General features: G+C 41.8%; 1 protein-coding gene across 3 annotated transcripts; it reads right to left on the bottom strand.

Annotated features, from left to right (window-relative positions):
- Nucleotides 1-1,419: 1,419 nt before the first annotated feature.
- On the bottom strand, nucleotides 1,420-17,947 carry DSE (dermatan sulfate epimerase). Of its 3 annotated transcripts, none has more exons than XM_054393138.1 (5): nucleotides 17,517-17,947; nucleotides 7,812-8,065; nucleotides 6,106-6,345; nucleotides 4,299-4,506; nucleotides 1,420-3,181 (listed from the first exon to the last, which is right to left on the bottom strand). In XM_054393138.1, exons 1-5 carry the CDS (start codon nucleotides 17,930-17,932, stop codon nucleotides 1,420-1,422), a joined length of 2,880 nt encoding a protein of 959 aa, XP_054249113.1. In that variant the 5' UTR covers nucleotides 17,933-17,947. The 3 variants fall into 3 exon arrangements, with proteins under 3 accessions (XP_054249113.1, XP_054249112.1, XP_054249114.1); XM_054393137.1 differs by having other exon boundaries at nucleotides 6,106-6,330; nucleotides 17,517-17,932; XM_054393139.1 differs by lacking the exons at nucleotides 4,299-4,506; nucleotides 6,106-6,345; nucleotides 17,517-17,947 and having other exon boundaries at nucleotides 7,812-7,894.
- Nucleotides 17,948-19,824: the final 1,877 nt, after the last annotated feature.

Below are 19,824 nucleotides of genomic sequence, written 5' to 3' on the forward strand. Positions count from 1 at the left end.
AGATCATCTAGTCCAACCTTTGACCCAGCACTAGACAAAGGTTTGTGGTCTGAACAAAGTGCTGATGAACATCATTACTGTAATTCTTGGGGGAAATCTACTAATCAAAGACAACAGCTTTTGCACAGAGACCATTCTAATGTTTTTATTTAGAAAATGTACTGGAAGAACGGTTTTTCTGTAAGACATACAGATACACCCAATTCCATTGAGCTTCCCCTCACTCAAATAGTTACCATTTTTTGCAATCAGTTTAATGAACAGAAGGGGATATATGTGGAAACATCATACTTATTTTTGTCATAAACCACATGATTCCATTCACCACTAATCTCCAAATAATTCACCCAAGGCCACCAAGAGCTTGCAGAACCCTTGCTGGTGCTTTATAGAGAACAGACTGTTCATACAATTTTAACTGTCCTCTGTTTCTAGCCATGTGAACAGGACAAAGACATTAAATACTTTCTTAATACCTCTTTTTCCATTACTGGCAATTGCTGAGGTTACCACAGGATTGCTTTGGTTTTTTTGTTTGTATTTTACAATTGCATATGAAGGACAGTGATCTAGGACATCAATTTCTCTACTAAGGTGTGCTTCAAACTACAGAAAACTTTTGTGGACCTCTGCCTTGTAATATTTAGAACAGACCCTATAGCATTCATCCTTTTCCTATCTACACTTGACTGAAAGATAAAGATGTTTTTTTCCTGAGAATTGTGTTCTTTATACTTTGATAGCCTAATTTTTGCCTTCTGCTATTGCCTGCTGGGCAGTGTGCCTCTCATTTGGCAAATACTGACATGATCACCATTTCCTGTCGTGCCACGTTATAAAGCATGGAAGAGATGACATGATGTAAGGGCTGGCAATAATGACACAGGAGTGTCCCATATTGAAGCATTCTTTGGTTTGGCAGAGAGAAATTAAGTCTATTGCTAAGATCTGCCTTGCATACTTGTGATTGAATGTCCTTTTCTTAAGAGAATGTCCAGAGACGTCCCTAGCAGCCTGAAATAAAAACTCCCCAAATGCAAGCTCACTTCTGTATAAAAAAGCAAGCCCTTAGAAACAAATCTACTCAGAGGGCTCTTCTCACCAAAAAATGAATCACAACTTTACATTACTCACCTCTTTTGAACAAAGTACAACGTTCCCTCAGATGTGAAGCCCAACTCAAATCACAAAGGAGGAGTACTTATTAAGTACTTAGTTTTCTGAGCTATTCATTGCCTGCTCTATGTTTCTATTCCTTCTGATCTGAAACCAATCTTCCCCAAGCTGTTTTTGGAATGTTTCAGAGACAAGACAAAAAAAAAAAAAAAAAAAAGAAGATAAAACTTTGGCCCTATTAGGGTTAATGATTTTGCATAGACATATATGACCATAAACTGGTCGACTAGTAGAGGTCTTCCGCTAACATTGTGACTGAGAACAGGAGGAATACAGCCACAATAATATACAGCTGTCTACTAAAAGGATTGCATACAGACATCGTTGGCCGTGCAGTCTCTTGGCCTTCTGAAAATACATGAGCTGCATTGCTAACATGACAAAAAAAATAGCAATGTTGAGAATCAGAAAGAGGCGAGTATAGGAAGCTGATATCGATGGGGCACTGCTTCGAGCAGTCGTCACCATCTGTGCCAGCCCTGACCGGCCCTTGACTGACAGCCCAGTTTTGTGCTTCACGTAAGTGATATCTGCAAAATCCAGAAGATCTTTCATTTCCTCATCTTCATCTACAGGTAACTCTTTCTGTGCTTGAGTCTGCGCCTTCTGCCGCACTCTTCTTTCGTTTACCTCAATTTGTGCAAATATGTCAGGCACGGCATCGACAAATTTGTAGCCTTTGGCTACTTTTCTGTTTTTCTTTGCTCTGCCGTGCTGCTGCTGCTGCCTCTGTGAGATTGCAAATATCCTATCGATGGCCTCCTCCGTTTGTCTCTTATCGGAGAACCTCAGCAGGCGCTCAGCAGTCTTCCTAAAGCTAGCTGTGTTGCGCACACGAGATAAGATCTGCTTCTCAAGCTGCTGGAAAACCGGCTTAAAATGCTGCAGGTTCCTCTCCACAATCCCTAAGTAGTCCTTCACTTCTGGCACCGTGGAGCTCCTAACGGCAGAGGCTCGGTCAAAGACAATTTTCTGGCGGTCTGCAATAACCTGTGCAAAGGCAGAGCGGGACCTGTCCTCGACGGGCCCCAGGTAGACGGCGTAGGCGTGCTCCCCGGTGGTGACAAAAACATCCAGCTGCGGAGAATCTCCCCGGGCAGTGAAGCTCTGCACGTCGACGGAGGGCCCAATGAAAAGGTAAATGGCCCTGGTGACAGGGTGCCGCAGGATGGTGGTTACATTCACGTAGTTTGTCCCGTTGTAGGGGTAGCCTCGGGGGTACATCCTGGAGGCGATGGTGGCCTTCTCGCTGCGGCCGGTGTCATCCATCCAGTACATCTTATAGATCCCATCCCGGTGCCGAATAAAGGCCCCATGGACATCGTCCACAACCGTCTCCTCAAAAGGCACATCCACATTGTGGAAGAAACTGGTCGCTGCCTCTAGAGGGCTGTCGTCTTCTAGGAGGATTTGGTCCACTAGCAGGAGAAGCTGGGGATGGAGAAGTATGAGGTTTCTTTGCAGTTTTCTCAGCTTCAGTTTAGGGTTGTATGCACCCACTCCTTCTCCCCTGATAAAAACCACTCCGCTTCTCTCCATGGCAGCAACCACTCGTCCCTGACAGTCACCAGCCAAGTCGTGTTTGTATTTAAGCCACTTTGAGGAACAGTCTTCTGTAATCTGCCCTTCCCATGGGGAGAAGCAGCTCTTGGACACGGCAGGGGAAAACATCAACACATTATTAAAAAAAGTATATTTTGGCCCATACAGAGCTTCTGTTATGAAAGGTACACCATTGGGAGCAAAAGTGAAGGAGTTCTGGTCCGGGTGTTCGTGGCCAGCATTGAAGTTCCTCCAGCCCTTGATCCACTCTTTGTACTTGTTCTTATGAACAATATCATATATTGCACGTCCTCCCAGCTTTCCTGACTTGAAGGAAAGGAAAGGCCTGTTGATTTCAGCTGGCAAAGCACTTCCATAGGTCACCACTCCCCAGTCCTCAAAATAATGCAGCTTAGGAACCCCATAGTCTGGTGGAGGTACGGAACGCAAACTTGCATCATACCTGCCAATAAAGACAAGGACAACAGGCTTAACAGCAGTTGAGTGATTCCATGATCAGTCTCTCAAAAACTCAAAAAGCTATTCGCTATTTACACCAAGGAGCAAGCTAACAATATAAACCCCCATGTATGTTTCCTGAGTGAAGTTGTAATGATCTTTAACATACTAAACCCTATACACATTTGCTGCCTGCTTTTTAGAGAGTAACAGCTGAAAGCATCTGCTCTACTTCTAAAGCAAGCAATCCTTCTACAGTCCAAGAAGAGGAGTACCACTAATTCCAAAATAGCCACATTTTGGTTTACATTACAAAGCTATTGCAATATAAATCCTAAAGAAATGCACATCAGGACCAGGCTGTAGACACCATTTTGCACTAGAAGTCAGTGTTTGCACCTCTTACTGATTACTTAACCAAGAGGAGCAGATTATCTGCAGAGCTGTAAATTGCATAGAAAACATAGATCTCTCAGGATTTTTTTCTAAGCACAACTTGCAAATTACTGTGCAAAACCAACTAACAGCAGCCTTACCACCTACATGACTTTAGCTTTTTAAAGAACGTTTTTATTATTACTTGCAGCTTTAAAAAGAAAATTATGCTTTAAATATTCACCTAAGTAATTGTTGAAGGAGACAACAGGATTAAAATCTGTTCAAACAGACAAAATAAACTGAAGGGTGCATGCAGGCGAATTTTCAGCCCTTTTGGAACTGCTTGTACTTTATGAAAGCAATAGACCATGAAAGGAAAACACAAAAGCAGATGTAGAACCACACCAAGGTGGTCCCTGTAGGACTGGACCAGGCTGCCCAGAGGTTGTGGATTCTCCTTTTTCTTTCTCCTGTGCAACCTGTTGTAGGCATACCTGCATTAGCAGGGGGTTGAACTAGATGATCTCCCGAGGTCCCTTCCAACCTCTACCATTCTATGATTCTATGAATATATTTTGTGCATCTCTACCAAGTGATGAAGTTCTTGGGAGCCAGCTGACTCTCTGGGTTTGACAGGGCTAGCCTGACCTCTGCTTCTACAGGACAAATCTGATGATAATGAATTGCCACTAATAGCAAACAGCTGTCAGGTTCCTTTTGAGCCCACTCATTCCCTTTCATACCAGAGAAATTCAGTGTGGAGGGTGCACCACCTCTGCCCTTTGGATGGTGTCCCTGGGCCCTCCACCACTCGGTTCCTTCTGATCTGCTCTGCCAGCCAGTTCCCGCTGCCGTTGCGCATGACAAATTTGTCCAGAAACACCAGCTGGCTCTCTGGCCCGTAGAACCAGTTATAGTTGGAATCTGCAATGGCTACAGTTCTCTGAAACCCTTGGGAGAAAGTGAAAAGAAATGTAAGAAGGGACAAAGAAACGTACAAAGATGCATTTGTGGAGCACGACAGCAAAGCCAAGCAGTACCAACAGGCACAAAGAGGAACAGCCTTGGCAGATGATTACAGACCTACTTGTAAAGGAGCCATAACCAGGTTACACAGGGGCTGCTTCCTTCTGCTGTAGCTAAGGTGAATACTCACCTTTCTTCTTCAGTTGTGGGCTACACACAGTCAAAATACTACAAAAAATTAAGAAGCAATGTCCCAGCTACTTCCTCTCACCACTCAGACCTGGCAAAGGTAACTTTCTCTTTACAGCTTTCACTTTTTTCTATGTCAGTCTGAACTCTTTAAAGCAAGAAACCAGAGTTTTCCCCAAGGAAAATAATAGTAATAATTTAAAAATTATTATTGTTATTATTTTTAATAATCAGCAGCAGCAGCAGCTTCAAGCTTCACCCTGAAACAGCTAGCATGAGTTCATTTTGCCCTGAGTAACCTCTTCCCAGTATATGCCAAGGACTCACATGGAGTCAGAATCATGTCAAAGCTGCTCTCAGCCCCTTACATACATGGCTAGAGCTGAGGTTCTTAAAGCAAAAAAAGTTTTTACTGTCTTTTCCATCAGGAATTTGAACATTGTAAGGTCCTAATGAATTGTCCTGCAAATAAATAACAGAAAACCATCACTGAAAACTTGAAAAGCTGCCTGAAACTCCATCTCTTTTGAAAGCTAGAAGGAGTCAGCAATATTTATTAACTTGTAAGTCACTTCATGTTTGTACATCTCCATCTTTCAGTCACAACAAGGGCTTCAAATCAGAGATGCTAAAACACAGTCTGAGGGACCAGACAGAGACCAGCAAAAGGATGCAAACATCAAAGAGTCTGCAGAATTGACCCCCCTTAATGACATCAGGTATTTCTGCTTAACTCTCACATTTTAAAAACAGAATGGTTCATGTACCCCTGCACAGAGAAGTTTATCATTTGAGTCAATTATATTTTCCATCTGAAAAAATATTTTAATTAAAATGGGATTAAAATCTATTATTTCAGTGTGTTTGGGGAAAACTGGTGATCCTGTAAAACTCTCCTACGCTTTGCTGATACGTTTACCCTAGTATCATCATCTTCTGTTCCTTTCACTTACTATTTAAGTGTGATGATTTTTGGAAAAGGAAAAAAAAACATCAGGAATCTCAAAGAATATGGTTTTTTTCTCACGGAAAACCCCAGAAACAGGTCTGTTTCAAACTCTGAGAACCAGAAATCAAATTCTAAATGATTGCTTTTTCTCCCAAATATTGTTCCTATCTTTTGACTGCTTTTAAAAGTCAGTTTAATAAACAATGATTTCCAATAAGCAGTGATAAACAAGGATGTTATTGTTTCAGTGGATGAGGAAGGTAAAATCCAAGGAAAAGATTATTAAAAAAAAACAACCACCAAGTTATTTAAAAATGGCCTACTTCAAGTATGAAATCTACTGCTGCCATGGTGGTGGTAGGTCAGACTTGATCTCAGAGGTCTTTTGCAATCAAAACAATGCTATGGTTCTGTAAGATTCATCTTCATTCACCCATATGACTTACCTGGCAGGACAGTCCTGTACATAAATGCAAAGTGCTGCTTGAGCCAGGGGTGGCTGAAGTGATTGATATCAAAGTGCCTTTGGACAAGAAACATGTACTGGAAGAGCGATCTGGTTGTGTAACTGCCATAAGCCACCCCTTCGTAGAGGGAGCCATCTGTCACCTCCTGCAGCAGGACTACTGACTTCTCCATGATGGCTAACACTTGCTTTGTCCACAAGTAAGCTTCCTGAAGGTAGCCTGGAAGAAAAAGATGTTGGCAAACCTAACTACAACGACACCATAGATTATGTTATCTGTACTCCCACAGTGAGATCCTTTGCAGCAAGGAATCTGCAATCCAGGGCTCTAATACATGAGCCAGCACTGCAGCCTCTCTGCAGTTCTAGGGTGAAAAATAAACCAGGTATTTAAACACAGCAAAGCAAGGTCACATGAGCAAGGAAGAGGTCTGGCTTGACAGGGCTCTGGGCAACCTATCTAATGGAGGATGTCCCTGCTCACTGCAGAGGGTTGGACTTGAGGACTTTTGGAGGTCCCTTCCAACCCAAACCATTCTATGACACTATGATCCTTTTGCTAATAACATTGGGATTATGCTTTCCATCTTAAAAGGGAAATGTCCTTAATGCATTCAGGACATGCACAAAAGGAAGAGCCAGGCCAAGACTCTTTATTGCATTTCCAGTTAAAGCTTTAGGAAAACAAAGTTTGGTTCCCACTAGAGGGCTCCCACAATGCAGATATTTTGCCCGGTCAGTTTTCACTGATCACCAGCCCGGTAAGGAGATCCTCAGAGTTTAAAAATACAAAGAAGTTTACTTCTGAGCTGCAGTTAACTGGTATTCTACTAACACATGCTCTGTTTTGACACATGCTCCATTCTACTGACACTTTCATATTTATTGTACAACAATGTGTGAGGAGACCATGTGCCAAATCGCTCTTTACTGATTCTCTACTCTGAAAGACCTTGTCTGGAAATCTGGACTGGACAGGGTACACATGAGGAGTTTTAATTCTTACAAACAGTGAGGTAAGAATTTCAGATTCATTTAAGATGATCAGTAAGATGATCCAAGGGCTGGAACACCTCTGCTATGAGGATAGGCTGAGGCAGCTGGGGTTGTTCAGCCTACAGAGGACAAGACTTTGGGGGCACCTTAGAGCTGCCTCCCAATACCTGAAGGGATCCTACAGGAAGGTGGAGAGGGACTTTTTATAAGGGTGTCTAGAGACAGGACAAGGGGGAATAGTTTTAAGCTGAGGGAGATAAGTTTAGAATGGATCTTAGGAAGAACTTCAGTACAAGGATGGTGATACTCTGGAATAGTTTGCTCGGGGAGGCTGTGGATGCCTTCTCCCTGAGGCTGTTCAAGACCAGGTGGGATGAGGCCTCAGTCTAGCTGAGAGGTGTCCCTGCCCATGGCAGGGAGGTTGGAGTAGATGATCATCAAGGTCCCTTCCAACCTAAGCCATTCTATGATTTAGATAGCTAAATCTATATACACAGGTATATATGCATATATACCTTGTATACCTGCCCCCAGAGTTTTACTCTGTTCAGTAAATACACAGCAGCAAAAGACCAAACCTAATCCTGCTGTACTCTCAGTAGCATTTCTATCAGTTCCTGAACTCTGCTGCATAAATGGCTGATTGAGTTGATACACTTCAGAAAAACATTCCTATGGTTTAGAACATACCTTGATTCATCAGAACCAGGCTTCCAGCCAGCAGGGCCACACAGTTGGTAGGCTGGTGGTTGTGGAGGTACTGGAAGCCCCATCCACGTCTGTATGATGTTTCGTACATATATCCGGAGGCATTGGCAATTACCTCAAGAAATCTCTCCTGTTGAGTCTTGCTAAGGTAGCTGTACAGGAAGTCATATGCAGTGGCAAAACCAATTAAGGAGTGAGCAAGAGGAACCTCATCCCATGGGGCATCCTTCACCAGCCTGTCAACAAAGAAAAATGTCTATTAATTGAGTTTCACCTACTGATTCTTCTCTGTTGCCATACTGTGAGCTGTGTATGACTTAATGTCTCGGTGAAGTCAGGCAGCTCATGATGAATTTTAACACAGTACTAAGCTACTTACCACATCTCTGAGACCACTGTTTTCCCTGCCTTAGGCATGGACAATATTAACCTTCAAAGCTCATTAATTTTGTTAGAAAGATTAAGTTGTTAAGTGTTGCAACATTCAGGGCTTTGCTCAGAGAAACAGATATGCAGAATATTGATAGAACAGAAATGGGATCTATTTATCTGAAGCAAGATTCACACCATTTTTGTGAGCAAGTAACATCCCATGGTTTATACTCCTCCAACAATCTTTTTCTTTCTCAAAGGAGCCCAATGTTGATAAATTCCTTAAAGGTGACTATAAGACTTTAAAGCAAGTACAATAAAATAATTCACTATGCCGTTTCTTCATCTCCCAAATGCATTCAAGGATACAAGTAGAGATGATGAAGCTTCAAATGCAATAGTGCATTAAATTCTATAGTATGGGAATGCACATTAGACTGTGTGGCACTTTAGTTGAAACAGAAAGCACTCTTCTACACAGGAAGTGCTAAATCACAGAACCACAGAATGTTAGGGGTTGGTAGGGAGGGACCTTGAAAGATCATCCTGCCAGAGCAGGATCACCTAGGACACACAGGAATACATCGAGGTGCATTTTGGATGTCTCCAGAGAGGGAGACTTCACAACCTTTCTGGACAGCCTGCTCCAGGGCTCTGTCACCCTCACAATGAAAAAGTTTTTCTGTATGTTCACATGGAGCCTCTTCTGCTCCAGCTTACCCCCATTGCCCCTTGTCCTATCACTGGACATCACTGAGCTGAGCCTGGCTCTGTCCTCCCGATGTTGCCCTTCACAACTTTATAAACATGAATGAGGACACCCCTCAGGCTCCTCCAACCTGAAGAGACCCTCACTGCATTTAGATGGTTGACTCCTTCAAAAACACCCTCCCAACCCTTCAGTGTAAAAAAAAACGTATGTTAGGCATCCTAAGCCTACATACTGGCATAGTTACCCACCTCAGGTTGGGCAAGGTGCTTTTGTCACACCTTCCCTGAAACTGTAATGCTGTACAGTAAGTCTTGGATGGGATTTAAGGCAGGAGATGCACAGAAGAGAAAATTAAAAGATGATGATTTAAAGATCCTAATTTCTGAACATACAAACCCATGGTCAACATCTGTTCATAAAAGGAAGCTCTCTTGAAGCAGTAACTCTTTAGGTGATATAAATCGGTGCACCTCCATTAGCTGTATTTTGGAACTGAACAATGTACACCAAACAATGTGGAACATGATTCACAAGAAGAATGGTCAAGTAGCAAGCACTAAATGCTTTTTGTATCTAAATTACACCCTCATTTTTCACATGGATCTCCAGTGTCACATCTGGTAAACAGCCTGGCTGATAAACCGTGGGAAAGCCTGGTACCGTAGGCCTGCACTGAACATACTGGGTGAAAAAAAAAAAAAAAAAGAGTTTCCAGGGCTATCTATTAACTACAGTGCTCTGAAACAGTAAAGAAAAACAGTATGTCTTTACACAAACAAAGATGGGTGAAAACATGCCCATGCCAAGCACTGGAGACCTGCTATTCTCCAAGCCTCTCAGGAAATAAAACTTCACATCAGATAGTATGAACCTCAGCTAAGCAATTAACTGTATCTGAAGGCAGCAAGAAACCTTTACCTCAATGTTGCATTAGCTTCTTTAATCTTTTAAAGGTATCTGATGTTACAAAAGAGAACCCAAACTAAATAAATATATCTAAGATATTTTAAATATAGAGCCATTACTTAGTTGCAAACCTAAGCACTTTCAGCACAGGCAACTGGTCCAGAAATTCTAAACCATGTTTTGAAACAAAAGCTAAATCATAAGTGCATCCCCACAGATAGTACAAAAGAAGGTGATTTTTTTTTTTTTCCACTTACACCCATATCTGTGTTTGGAAGAGGTCCTCATCTGGAAACTTGGGAAGGTTTATAGAAGAGCAAAAAGCACTGAACCTGATTGCTGCCCAGTGGTGAAGCTCCATAAAAAAACAAAGCCTGGGTGGAGTGTGCTTTTAAGTTCTCTTCATGTGTGTCATATAAAATATTTTTGTTACTTTATATTAAACATTTAAAATTTAGTATAAATCCTCCATTAATAAATTGGAGAGATAAAGGGCCCATGGATAATGTTGGTATTCATGGCTAAGAATTCATGGCTTTTCCTACATGTGCTGAGAATTTGAGCATGGTGCAATGTGATTATCTGCTTTAGATTGACCACCTTCTACAATGGATCTGAAGAGAGGGGAGGTTAAGACTGAGTTCTTCAGTTGTCAGTCTGAGTTCTTCAGATGCCAAGAACCATCACACATGCACTGCACTGTCCAAGGCTTAGACCACCATCACTAAATGCAGTTAAGCATCTAAAGTCATGTGTGGCACTTCAGGAGGTGGTGGTGGTGGTGGGGGGTTGATGGTTGGACTTGATGATCTTAGAGGTCTTTTCCAACCTTAATGACGTTATAATTTTGTATAACATTTTGGATGGGAATTAAAAATCAACACCACCATCAAAACCAAGAAAAATTATGGCACAATTATCACAACCTCTCCATTTTTGACAACACTCCTAAAGCCACTAATGTCTCTTTCCTCAGTAGAAAGGGCTTGCTGTATTTTTCTCTTACTGCTCTCTACTAATAACTACTTCCTTAATGAAACCAGAAGTATTGGCATTTCTCTAAGAAATATAAGCCAAGAGGGAAAACCTACTGTGTGCCCAGCTCAAGGCAGGATTTAAATCAAACTCTCCTGCTTAAGTGAGTTCCCTGAATGTCACCTTCCCTTCACTTTGTGTACAGTTCTTAATAACAAAGTAAAAAAGGAAAATAACAGGCTCTAACCTGACAAACAGAGCACCCTTCCAGGCAGTGTGAGATCTGATTTCTCTCCTCTGTGTTAACACAGCATCACTGCATGCAAAATGAAGCATTAAGCACATCCTGACATCTATATTACACAAGTAATCCACATCCTGGAGTTTAATGCTCCAAACTTTCCCATGACAAATTACTTACTGCTGAGTGACTCTTGAAGACTGAGGGCAAACAAAGCTAATGACTGCAAGAAACAGGCCAGTACTCACTCCCCAGTGCTGAACATCTCTCTCTCAGTGGGTGGATGCAAAGGCAATGAGTCAGGGCTCTTTTCTAAAAGCTTACAGGTGGACATTAGTTCAAGGACTGCCCTTCAGTGCGTGTGCATGCAATGTATCTTAGACACGGCAGCTAGCTAACAGCATGGTTGAATTTAAAGCACAGTGAATGTCAAGTGTGAAACACAAATGTGGCGTGGGAGGGGTCCTGAAATCAGCGCTGTAATCCTAGAATCTTCCTAGTAGCAATGGCAATGCCCTGGCACTTCACAGACACTTGCTGTTGTTTTAGCCTACTTCTGGGGGAAGGAGACAAAGCTTTAAACCTCCTGTCAGGCAAAGGACAGAAATAGCCATCTGTGGCCAAAAGGAGTATACATACCAAGAAGGAATACACCTTGCAAGGGGAATGAGACCACCACCATGTCTCTTATAAACTAGATTCAATTTTCAGTATTTTTCTTACAAAACCTCTGAACCAAAATGTTTTCCTGTGCTCAAATGAAATATTTTCTTCACTAATGGAACAACATCTTCCAGTTTTTGTTTTGGAAAGATAAAACAACCAACCAACCAACCAAAAACCCATGAAAAGATCTGTTTCATCCAAAACAATCTCTCAGCTTTCACCCTTTCTGCATTTTTCTGGTTGGCTGCCAAAACTAAGCACAACTTAAGTGCTCAGTCATTTGCAAGAACAAAAATGTTAAGAATAAGAAATGGCCTTGAAAAACTGATGTTTCCTGTGTCCAAGGTAAAACATGACAAACTTGCCCCTATCTCTTCACCACTCGTGTTTCAACAGCAGCCACTCTGTGCTTGTCCTCACTGCAGTTCAGTTCATGGGAAGACAGGCAACGGAGTGCTGACGTCTGAAGGGCTGCATAAAAGGCAACATAGATATCTTTCAGAAGTCTGAAGAGCTTACTATAAAAGCAGGGTTGTACTGTTGAGGAGGCAACTAAAACTTTACTCCCTTGGAAACCATGGTCTACTTTCAATTCTGTTTCCCCACAGGTCTACAATCATCATTCTGCTTCTAAAGCTTCTTTCAGATTGTCTTCCCATTTTTTGGCTTTGATCACGAGAGCCCTTTTCATGCTGAGCTCCCTCTGAGTACCAGTCATGATCCTTCTGTGTTGACACATTAATAAACAAGAACTGAGTCTGTTTTAGTAGTTCTCAGTGGCATATTAAGCACACAGAGCAATTAGTTCTGTTATTATTTCAGCACATTGGCTCTATTAGCTCTTTTCTAGCAAAGTTCTATACTAGGCATGCCACAAAGTGAGCTGTAGCTACCACAGAACTTCAGTACCAATTTGTCTCCTAGAGATCCTATCAGCTGAAAAGGAAGGCACAGAGAAACTCTTCAAAATCCAGCTAGTCATTTAATTTCATAGTCAGGCACAATTTCTTTTTGTTTTTTTCAAATGCTACATATGAAAAAGATACAAACAGCAGGAGGCTTTGATATTTCAGTTACTAACATGATATATATTCCAGATACCAAATTCATCCTCCTACTTTTCTTTTTCTTCCTCCCTGCAGGAGCCTGCCTCTCAGCATCCCCCCCAAATTCTTTTATACTAACTTCTATGCCACAGCCTTATAAAACCCTCCTAAGTTTTCTTTGAATGTGACTGCTGGCTGATTATTGGGAGTCAAACAGATGTTCTAAATTTGTGGTGTCAGCACAGAGATTTACTTTATTTCAGCTAGGCACATGTGAATTTATTTTAGTTCTACATTTATCTGCACATGCAATTATTATGTTTATGTATTTTTACTTTATAATCCATACTGTTCAACATTGAGCACTATTTGGATACTAACAGCAACAGTCCTATTGCATGCTCCAATACTTTTAATGAACAGGGACTAACAGCAGGCTATAGGATTGCTGGTTAATGAGGTTACAGATTTCTTATGCTGAAGCCTCCTGTTAGCTTCTCCTTACTCACTGCTATTTCCCTGGAATGTCTGAATCAACTTGAAAGCAATTATCTCCCTTCTGAAACCCACAGAGCCAGGCTTGCTGTCAAATCCCACACCTTACTGCACATTGGTAGCATACTTGTCTTTAAAAAATGGGGTGTCAGGTATGTGTAAAAAAAAAAAACATAAAGGCACAGAAATCTCCTGTCTGGCAGCTGCAGATGGGGAGGTCTCTCCTGCTGTGAGAAGGGTGCAGAATTTGTGAACTTCTGAGGCATTTGTTTGTAGGGTGGACTTAGCAGAGACGTGAGATTTTCACTGCTTTGTCCAAAACGTAGTAGTATCTGGCTGGACTCTTATTGCTGCATGATGTGTGACTCCAATTACATCACTCCACTCAGGGCAGGAACAGGCTGAGGCAGCATATGGAAAGAATCACGAGCATAGAGCCCCTCGGCCAAAACCACACTTCTGGTGGGGAGTGCTCTACAGGCCAGGCAGAGATAAAACACCAGAAAACACATCTATATCCTCTGTTCTCTGGAAAGTAAGATAATGCAGCTTAAATACAAGGACAAACTCCCCCTAAGATTGTAGCCAGCACGTAGCTCTATCAAACCCCGGGAAAAGCGAGTTATTTACCACCAGCTTTTAAGTCTTCCAGGCAAACCCATCAAAGCTCATCTAGTTTTAGTGAAATATTAATGCACTACATTTCCCTGCTCTTGCTAGTCTCCAAAACATTATCTGTTCCCATATAATTTTGGGTGGTTGTTATAGTTAGCTATTAGCTCTTTGTTTATTTTAAAATGTAAACCTACTCCAGGATGTAGCAATTACAGATGCTCCATTATCAGTGTGGGTTGTTATGACAAAAGGCTCAAGCTCTGTTAGCCCACATGAATGGGAACTCAGTCAAGGGTGTGCTTTATTATGTGATATAAAATGACTGCTGTAATAGATGAGAGCAGATAAAAGTGCTTCATTAAGTGCCCCTTCCATGCATGGGTCAATTACCAGCAGACTTTCTCATAACTGTGTCCTGAAATATTGAATCCTATTTGGATTATTGCACATTCTCAGTAATACAAAGATGAAATTTAAAGTGTCAGCCTCCTTAATCACCTGTCATTCTGGAACAAATAACCAGTGACATTTAAACTGTATTTATTTTATCCAACTACTGCACACACTACCAAAATACACTTCTGTTTTCTGGTAAGGCTTAAATTTTCCTAATTCATAGAATGGCTTAGCTCAGAGGGAACCTTTGAGATCATCTACTCCAACCTCCCTGCCATAGGCAGGGACACCTCAAGCAGACTCAGCTGCTCAAGGCCTCATCCAACCTGGTCTTGAACATCCATGGGGAGGAGGCATCCACAACCTCCCTGGGCTGCCAAAGGAGTCCCACCACCCTGGCAGTTAAGAACTTCTTCCTAAGATCCAGTCTAAACCTACTCTCCCTCAGTTTAAAACCATTCCTTAATGTTACAAAAGTTAGAAGAAACTCAACCAAGTGCTGGTTGTTTGGTTGGTTGTTTTCAATTCTAAGATTATTTCAGAGTCAGTGCCCTGTCAGCAGAAGTCAGAAGAAATCCAGATTATACTGCTGAAAGAATCAAGCTGCCAATGAGGAATCTATGAGACTGCCAGATTTAACTTTCCAACACATGCTGATGAATCTGTCAGTGATAAAAAGCCATTTTTGGAGCAGTTTACGTGGCAGTCTAGGCGCTTATGTTATAAAGGAAGTCTAGGGACAGAAAAGTTCCTCTGATTTACTTATCTTACTGATACCTCTCTGGACAAGCCCTAATGAGATTTGGCAGATGAGTCTCCTAACATTCAAGACTCCAAACATTAGCTCCTTTCTACTCTCCTGACCAGAACACATTGTGTCCTCAAGCTACTTAATAAGGATAGTATTCATAATGCATCACCAAGGATGTTATTTTCCCCAAAGTCCAAGGGAAACTAAACAAGCCTAAACAGACTGGATAATTTTGCATTTATTTATTTATTTTAAAATTCACTGCCAGAACAGATCATGTACAGTTTGATGCAGTGCTTTAGATGCCATTAACATCTAAACTCCTGCTAGTAGAGTGCAGGCCCCAGCTCTCATAGAATCATACAATGGTTTGGGTTGGAAATAACCTTAAAAATCATTTGGTTCCAACCTCACTACCATGGTCAGGGATGCCTTCCACTAGATCAGGTTGTTCAAAGTCACATCCAATCTCTTCTTGAACACTTGCAGGAATGTGGCATCCACACCCTCTCTGGGCAAACTGTCTCACCACCCTCACAGATTTCTTCCTTGCTGTCCAATCAAAATCTATCCCCTTGAAGGTTGAAACTGTTCCCCATTCCCATCAGTACACACCCTGATAGTCCTTCTCGATCTTCCTTGTAGGCCCCACTGTTCGGTATGTTTGTCCTCCTAGTCTTACTTACCCTAAGCAGAGAAGTGTGTGCAGTAACATCTTTTTACTTTGTTTGGCAGTTGCAGTTGAGTTTCTTAGGAAAAACTGATTTACATAATCTGTCTGTCCATTCCTTTAGCTTCTGACCTATTTGAGCCAAGCCAGACAGAGCAGTGCATGCCTCAAAGACATCACATTCCTGCAGTTTCCTCAAAATCACTGTTGGACAAAGTAGAGAGACCTCTATTACTGCCATCACTGATGGAGCTACAGTATGAACTCCATGCTGAAAGCATTCAGCCATAAGTTCTCAGTGGAAAAACAAAAATGGAAACCAGATCTATGTTTGTGTCCCAGCATTTGAAAAGCTGGCCAGATGGAGGTTGTACAAGGGGCAGCTGATCCCAGCCCTATTGCCTATGTTTTTGATTTCCTCCTGTACTTCCTCTGCTAAGCACATTGCACCCACTTCTTTTGTAAAGTGGAGAACCTTGACCAAACCTTGATTGTTTGCTGAATGACATGTCTAGGTCAGACTGAAAAGATGGGAAAAGCACAGCAATTCTTTCACTGAAATAATACAAGATACTTGCTTGCGAAAAACAGTAGTTTAGAGGAGGGAAATATCATCAGAGCCAAGAAGAAATAGGATATCTGCTGAGTTCTGATTGGTATTTGGTCAGCTGGGACAAAGCACAGCATTATGGCAAGGGAAAGAGGAACCACAATTAACCCAGGGCAGGAATCACAGGACACATGGAACTGAAATGAGGTTATTGAGACAGTGAGTGAGATGTAGAAACTGAGACAGACACAACTAAGACTCACTACTCAGTATTACTGCTCCTCTTTCTTATTCCCTTAAAACAGATGTCCATGTAACTATGTGTTTATACTACCCAAAGCATGTTAAGAAAGTGTGAACAACAACACAAGGGAGAAATGTGTTGACTTTGGAGAAGTCTGTAGATCCTGTCGGAGATGGTTACATATCCTTGAATTCACTTCTGTACAGCTCTGTCCCTCTGCCAGTGTGCCAGGAGAAACATACACTGCCTCTGGAGGTAAGCAAGACTGAAGCTTTGTCCTGCTGTGCTTCCATGGAAGATTCTGGAAATTACCACCATCCTGTTGTGTCAATACTTTTCTTCCCAACTCCTGCGTGTCCTCTCTTTTGTGACATGCCAGCATTGCATCCCCTACTTCTTTTGTTTTAGTTCCTCTAATTCTGTGGCATTCACCACTTACATACTTGGTATAGGAGACCCCAACATTGAAACATCCCTTTTTCATAGGTCCCTTTTATCTATACCATAGATCTATGATAGAGCTATGATAGATCTATGATCTATTGATCTATGATGATCATTTTTGTCTACACTTCTTTTTTTACTTCATTCTACCTACATCTGTATCTGTTCCATTCAGGTCTTTCCTGAATTTCTCTTAAGGAAGAATTACACAAAAGATCTAATATGAGTCTGGAATAAAAAAAAAAAAAAGAGATTAAAAATTAACACTTTCAGCATTTCTTGCCACAAATCAGGCATGAGACCCTGTCTTCCGACTGGAACTGGGTTTGGATTATTTTTTGGTTAACTTTACTAGGATGGTGCACAGAGGGTTGTGCTCTCTGTTTTCAGCATTAATTTGCAACAGAGTTAAGTCCAGTGAAGGTAAAAGGCTCTGTGTTGCTGATGGTTCAGATGAGGGCAAACGCACTCAGCAAGTTAATCGCTGTTAAAGTGAACGTTAGACCAATTAAAATAATTTAAGCAATTCACTCATCCACTCACTCCCCCCAACTGCAAGTAACAACAACCTTTAGAAAAAAAAACAAAAAAGACAAAAATCTACCAACTAGGCTGAGCTGCCATCCTCTCCATGTAATCCTTGGCCATGTTGATGGCCTCGATGTTTTCAGGGTAGAGGACACAGAACATCGCCAGCGCCCCGAGGTTGTTGCCGTAGATTTCGTTCCACCGAGCGCTGAACTCCTTAGGATCCCAGGGCGGAAGGTACTCCAGGGGGTTGGACACCATTGTTTGCACTGCCTCCAGCAGACGAGCTGCAATGTGCTGGTGCGTGGTGGCAGCCTGGAGACGCAGGGTCTCTACCTCTCCTCTGGAGAAGTAGAGCATGGGGTAGCTGTCATAGTTGGCATTGACAAAAGGAACCATCACGTCTGGGTCCTCCCTGGCGCCGCAGGCAAAGGCGAAGCAAACTGCCTGTATGAAAAACACACTTGGGGCTCCCCGTGTGTGAGTCCTCATTGTGGCATCAGATCTCCAAGTCTCAATGGCAGCCAAACCATCTTTGAAATGTCCTGTGGCAGATGGACATGAAAGAGGGAGTTAGAAGATGAATTTGTGAGACAGTGTCTCAGTGACAGAGACCCACCACAGATAGTGTAGTTCAGGATGCTCTCTAGAAAATTCTATCTGGGCTTAAAGCACCTCAAGAATCATTCAGGTGGCTTTCAAATAATTTCTGTATGAATGCTTCAGACAAAATAACTGATGAGCAATTCATCCTAAAAAAAAAACCCACTACACTTAGAAGAAAGGCCCTCCCTCCCACATCTTTCCCTCTAGTAGCTGATCCGAAGTGAAGCATCACACTGACAGCTCCTGTACTTGAGACTTCCAATAACTGCAGCGTGCCTAACACGCAGCAGTGCTGGCTGTACTGGCAAGAGGAGGAGGGTGGGGTGGGGTGGGAGGAGGATCTGGGAGAGCCAGGGAGCTTGTGCTGGCAGCAGCCAAGCCTGTGTGCTGCCTTGGCTGATGCTAGCAGCCGGAGAGGGAAGGATGAGGAATGCTGGAGGTTTGTGCTGGGGTCATTTTATACTGCGCTTGAGGCCTCTGCTTCTGACACATCCTCGTTTTCAAGAAAAAGAACAGATCAGAAAGAAAAAAAAAAAGAAAGAGAAACAGAAAGTAGCAGAACCTAGAAAAAAACCAGCTGAAATACCTTGCTTTCAGGGCATTTAGTTTTTTCATTATTATTATTACTATTACTATTATTATTGTTGTTGTTATTATTCTAATGTCTCCATCTTACATGTAGACATCTCCTGCCAGCTACCAAGAAGGCTGAATGCTGAATTAAGGCTGAATGCTGAACTAAAATGAGTAATTTCCTACATAAATGGCTTCTCCAACTTTGCTCAAATGGCATATCTATGCAGACGTTAAATGCAAGTATTTAAACATAGTAAGTTACTTCATAAAAATTAAAAACTATCTAGCCTGAACTCTCAGATAAAACACGGCCAGGATCCCCCCTGAGGAAAGCCAGCAAATTCCTAGAATTCTTCCAAGGGGAAAGGTTACAGAAAGCAGACCCAAGGGAGACAGTTTTATGTAAATAATGAACAGTAGTTTTCAATTATTAAAAGGAGAAATAGACAGAAGGAAAGAAAACCTAAAACCAAATATGAAGTGGGTTTTTCCATGGAAAACCTGTTTCATAGGATTCAGTCATAAAACTCTGAAGAAGCTGAAGTATACAAAGCAACCTTTTATTTTTCCCACAGCTCCCTACCTATACATGCCAAAATTCTCTAATAGAAACATAGGCTGCTAAACCTTTATTTAGAGACCCATACCCTAAGTAAAAAATGTCACTGATCTGTGCATAGAAAATGAGACAACCTTGATAGGCTGGATCCCTCCATGACTACTGAGTACATAGCCCCTCTATGTGCTTGTGTTCAGCTCCTGAAATTAATCTGGGAGGAAGGCTCCTTGGCCAAGTACATCTTCTCTTGTGCATTCCTGTCTGGGGTAAAAATAATATTGCCCCCTCTAACATTTCTGTATTACAGTGCACAGCACTTTAACATAGAGGAGTGGAACATGACATTTTCATAGTATTTTAATGCATTTCTAAAGTAAGTTTTGCCCTTTTTTGGATGTAAACCAATCATTACAGGACACATGACACAGATCACAGGCAGCTGTATTTGGCAATACTTTTACTATAGCTATATAGTATCTCACCACATACACACATACAGAGAAACATGCAGCACACTTCAGCCAAACATATTCAAATCTGCTCATATTTTCATCTATAAATAGGGAAATCATACAACAGTGTAATTTGAAAGAAAGTAAATAAACAATCAAACCAGTGCATTATGTTTGAAATGTGATGCCAC

The sequence above is a fragment of the Indicator indicator genome, chromosome 27, assembly GCF_027791375.1.
Source record: "Indicator indicator isolate 239-I01 chromosome 27, UM_Iind_1.1, whole genome shotgun sequence".
Classification (NCBI taxonomy): Eukaryota; Metazoa; Chordata; class Aves; order Piciformes; family Indicatoridae; genus Indicator; species Indicator indicator.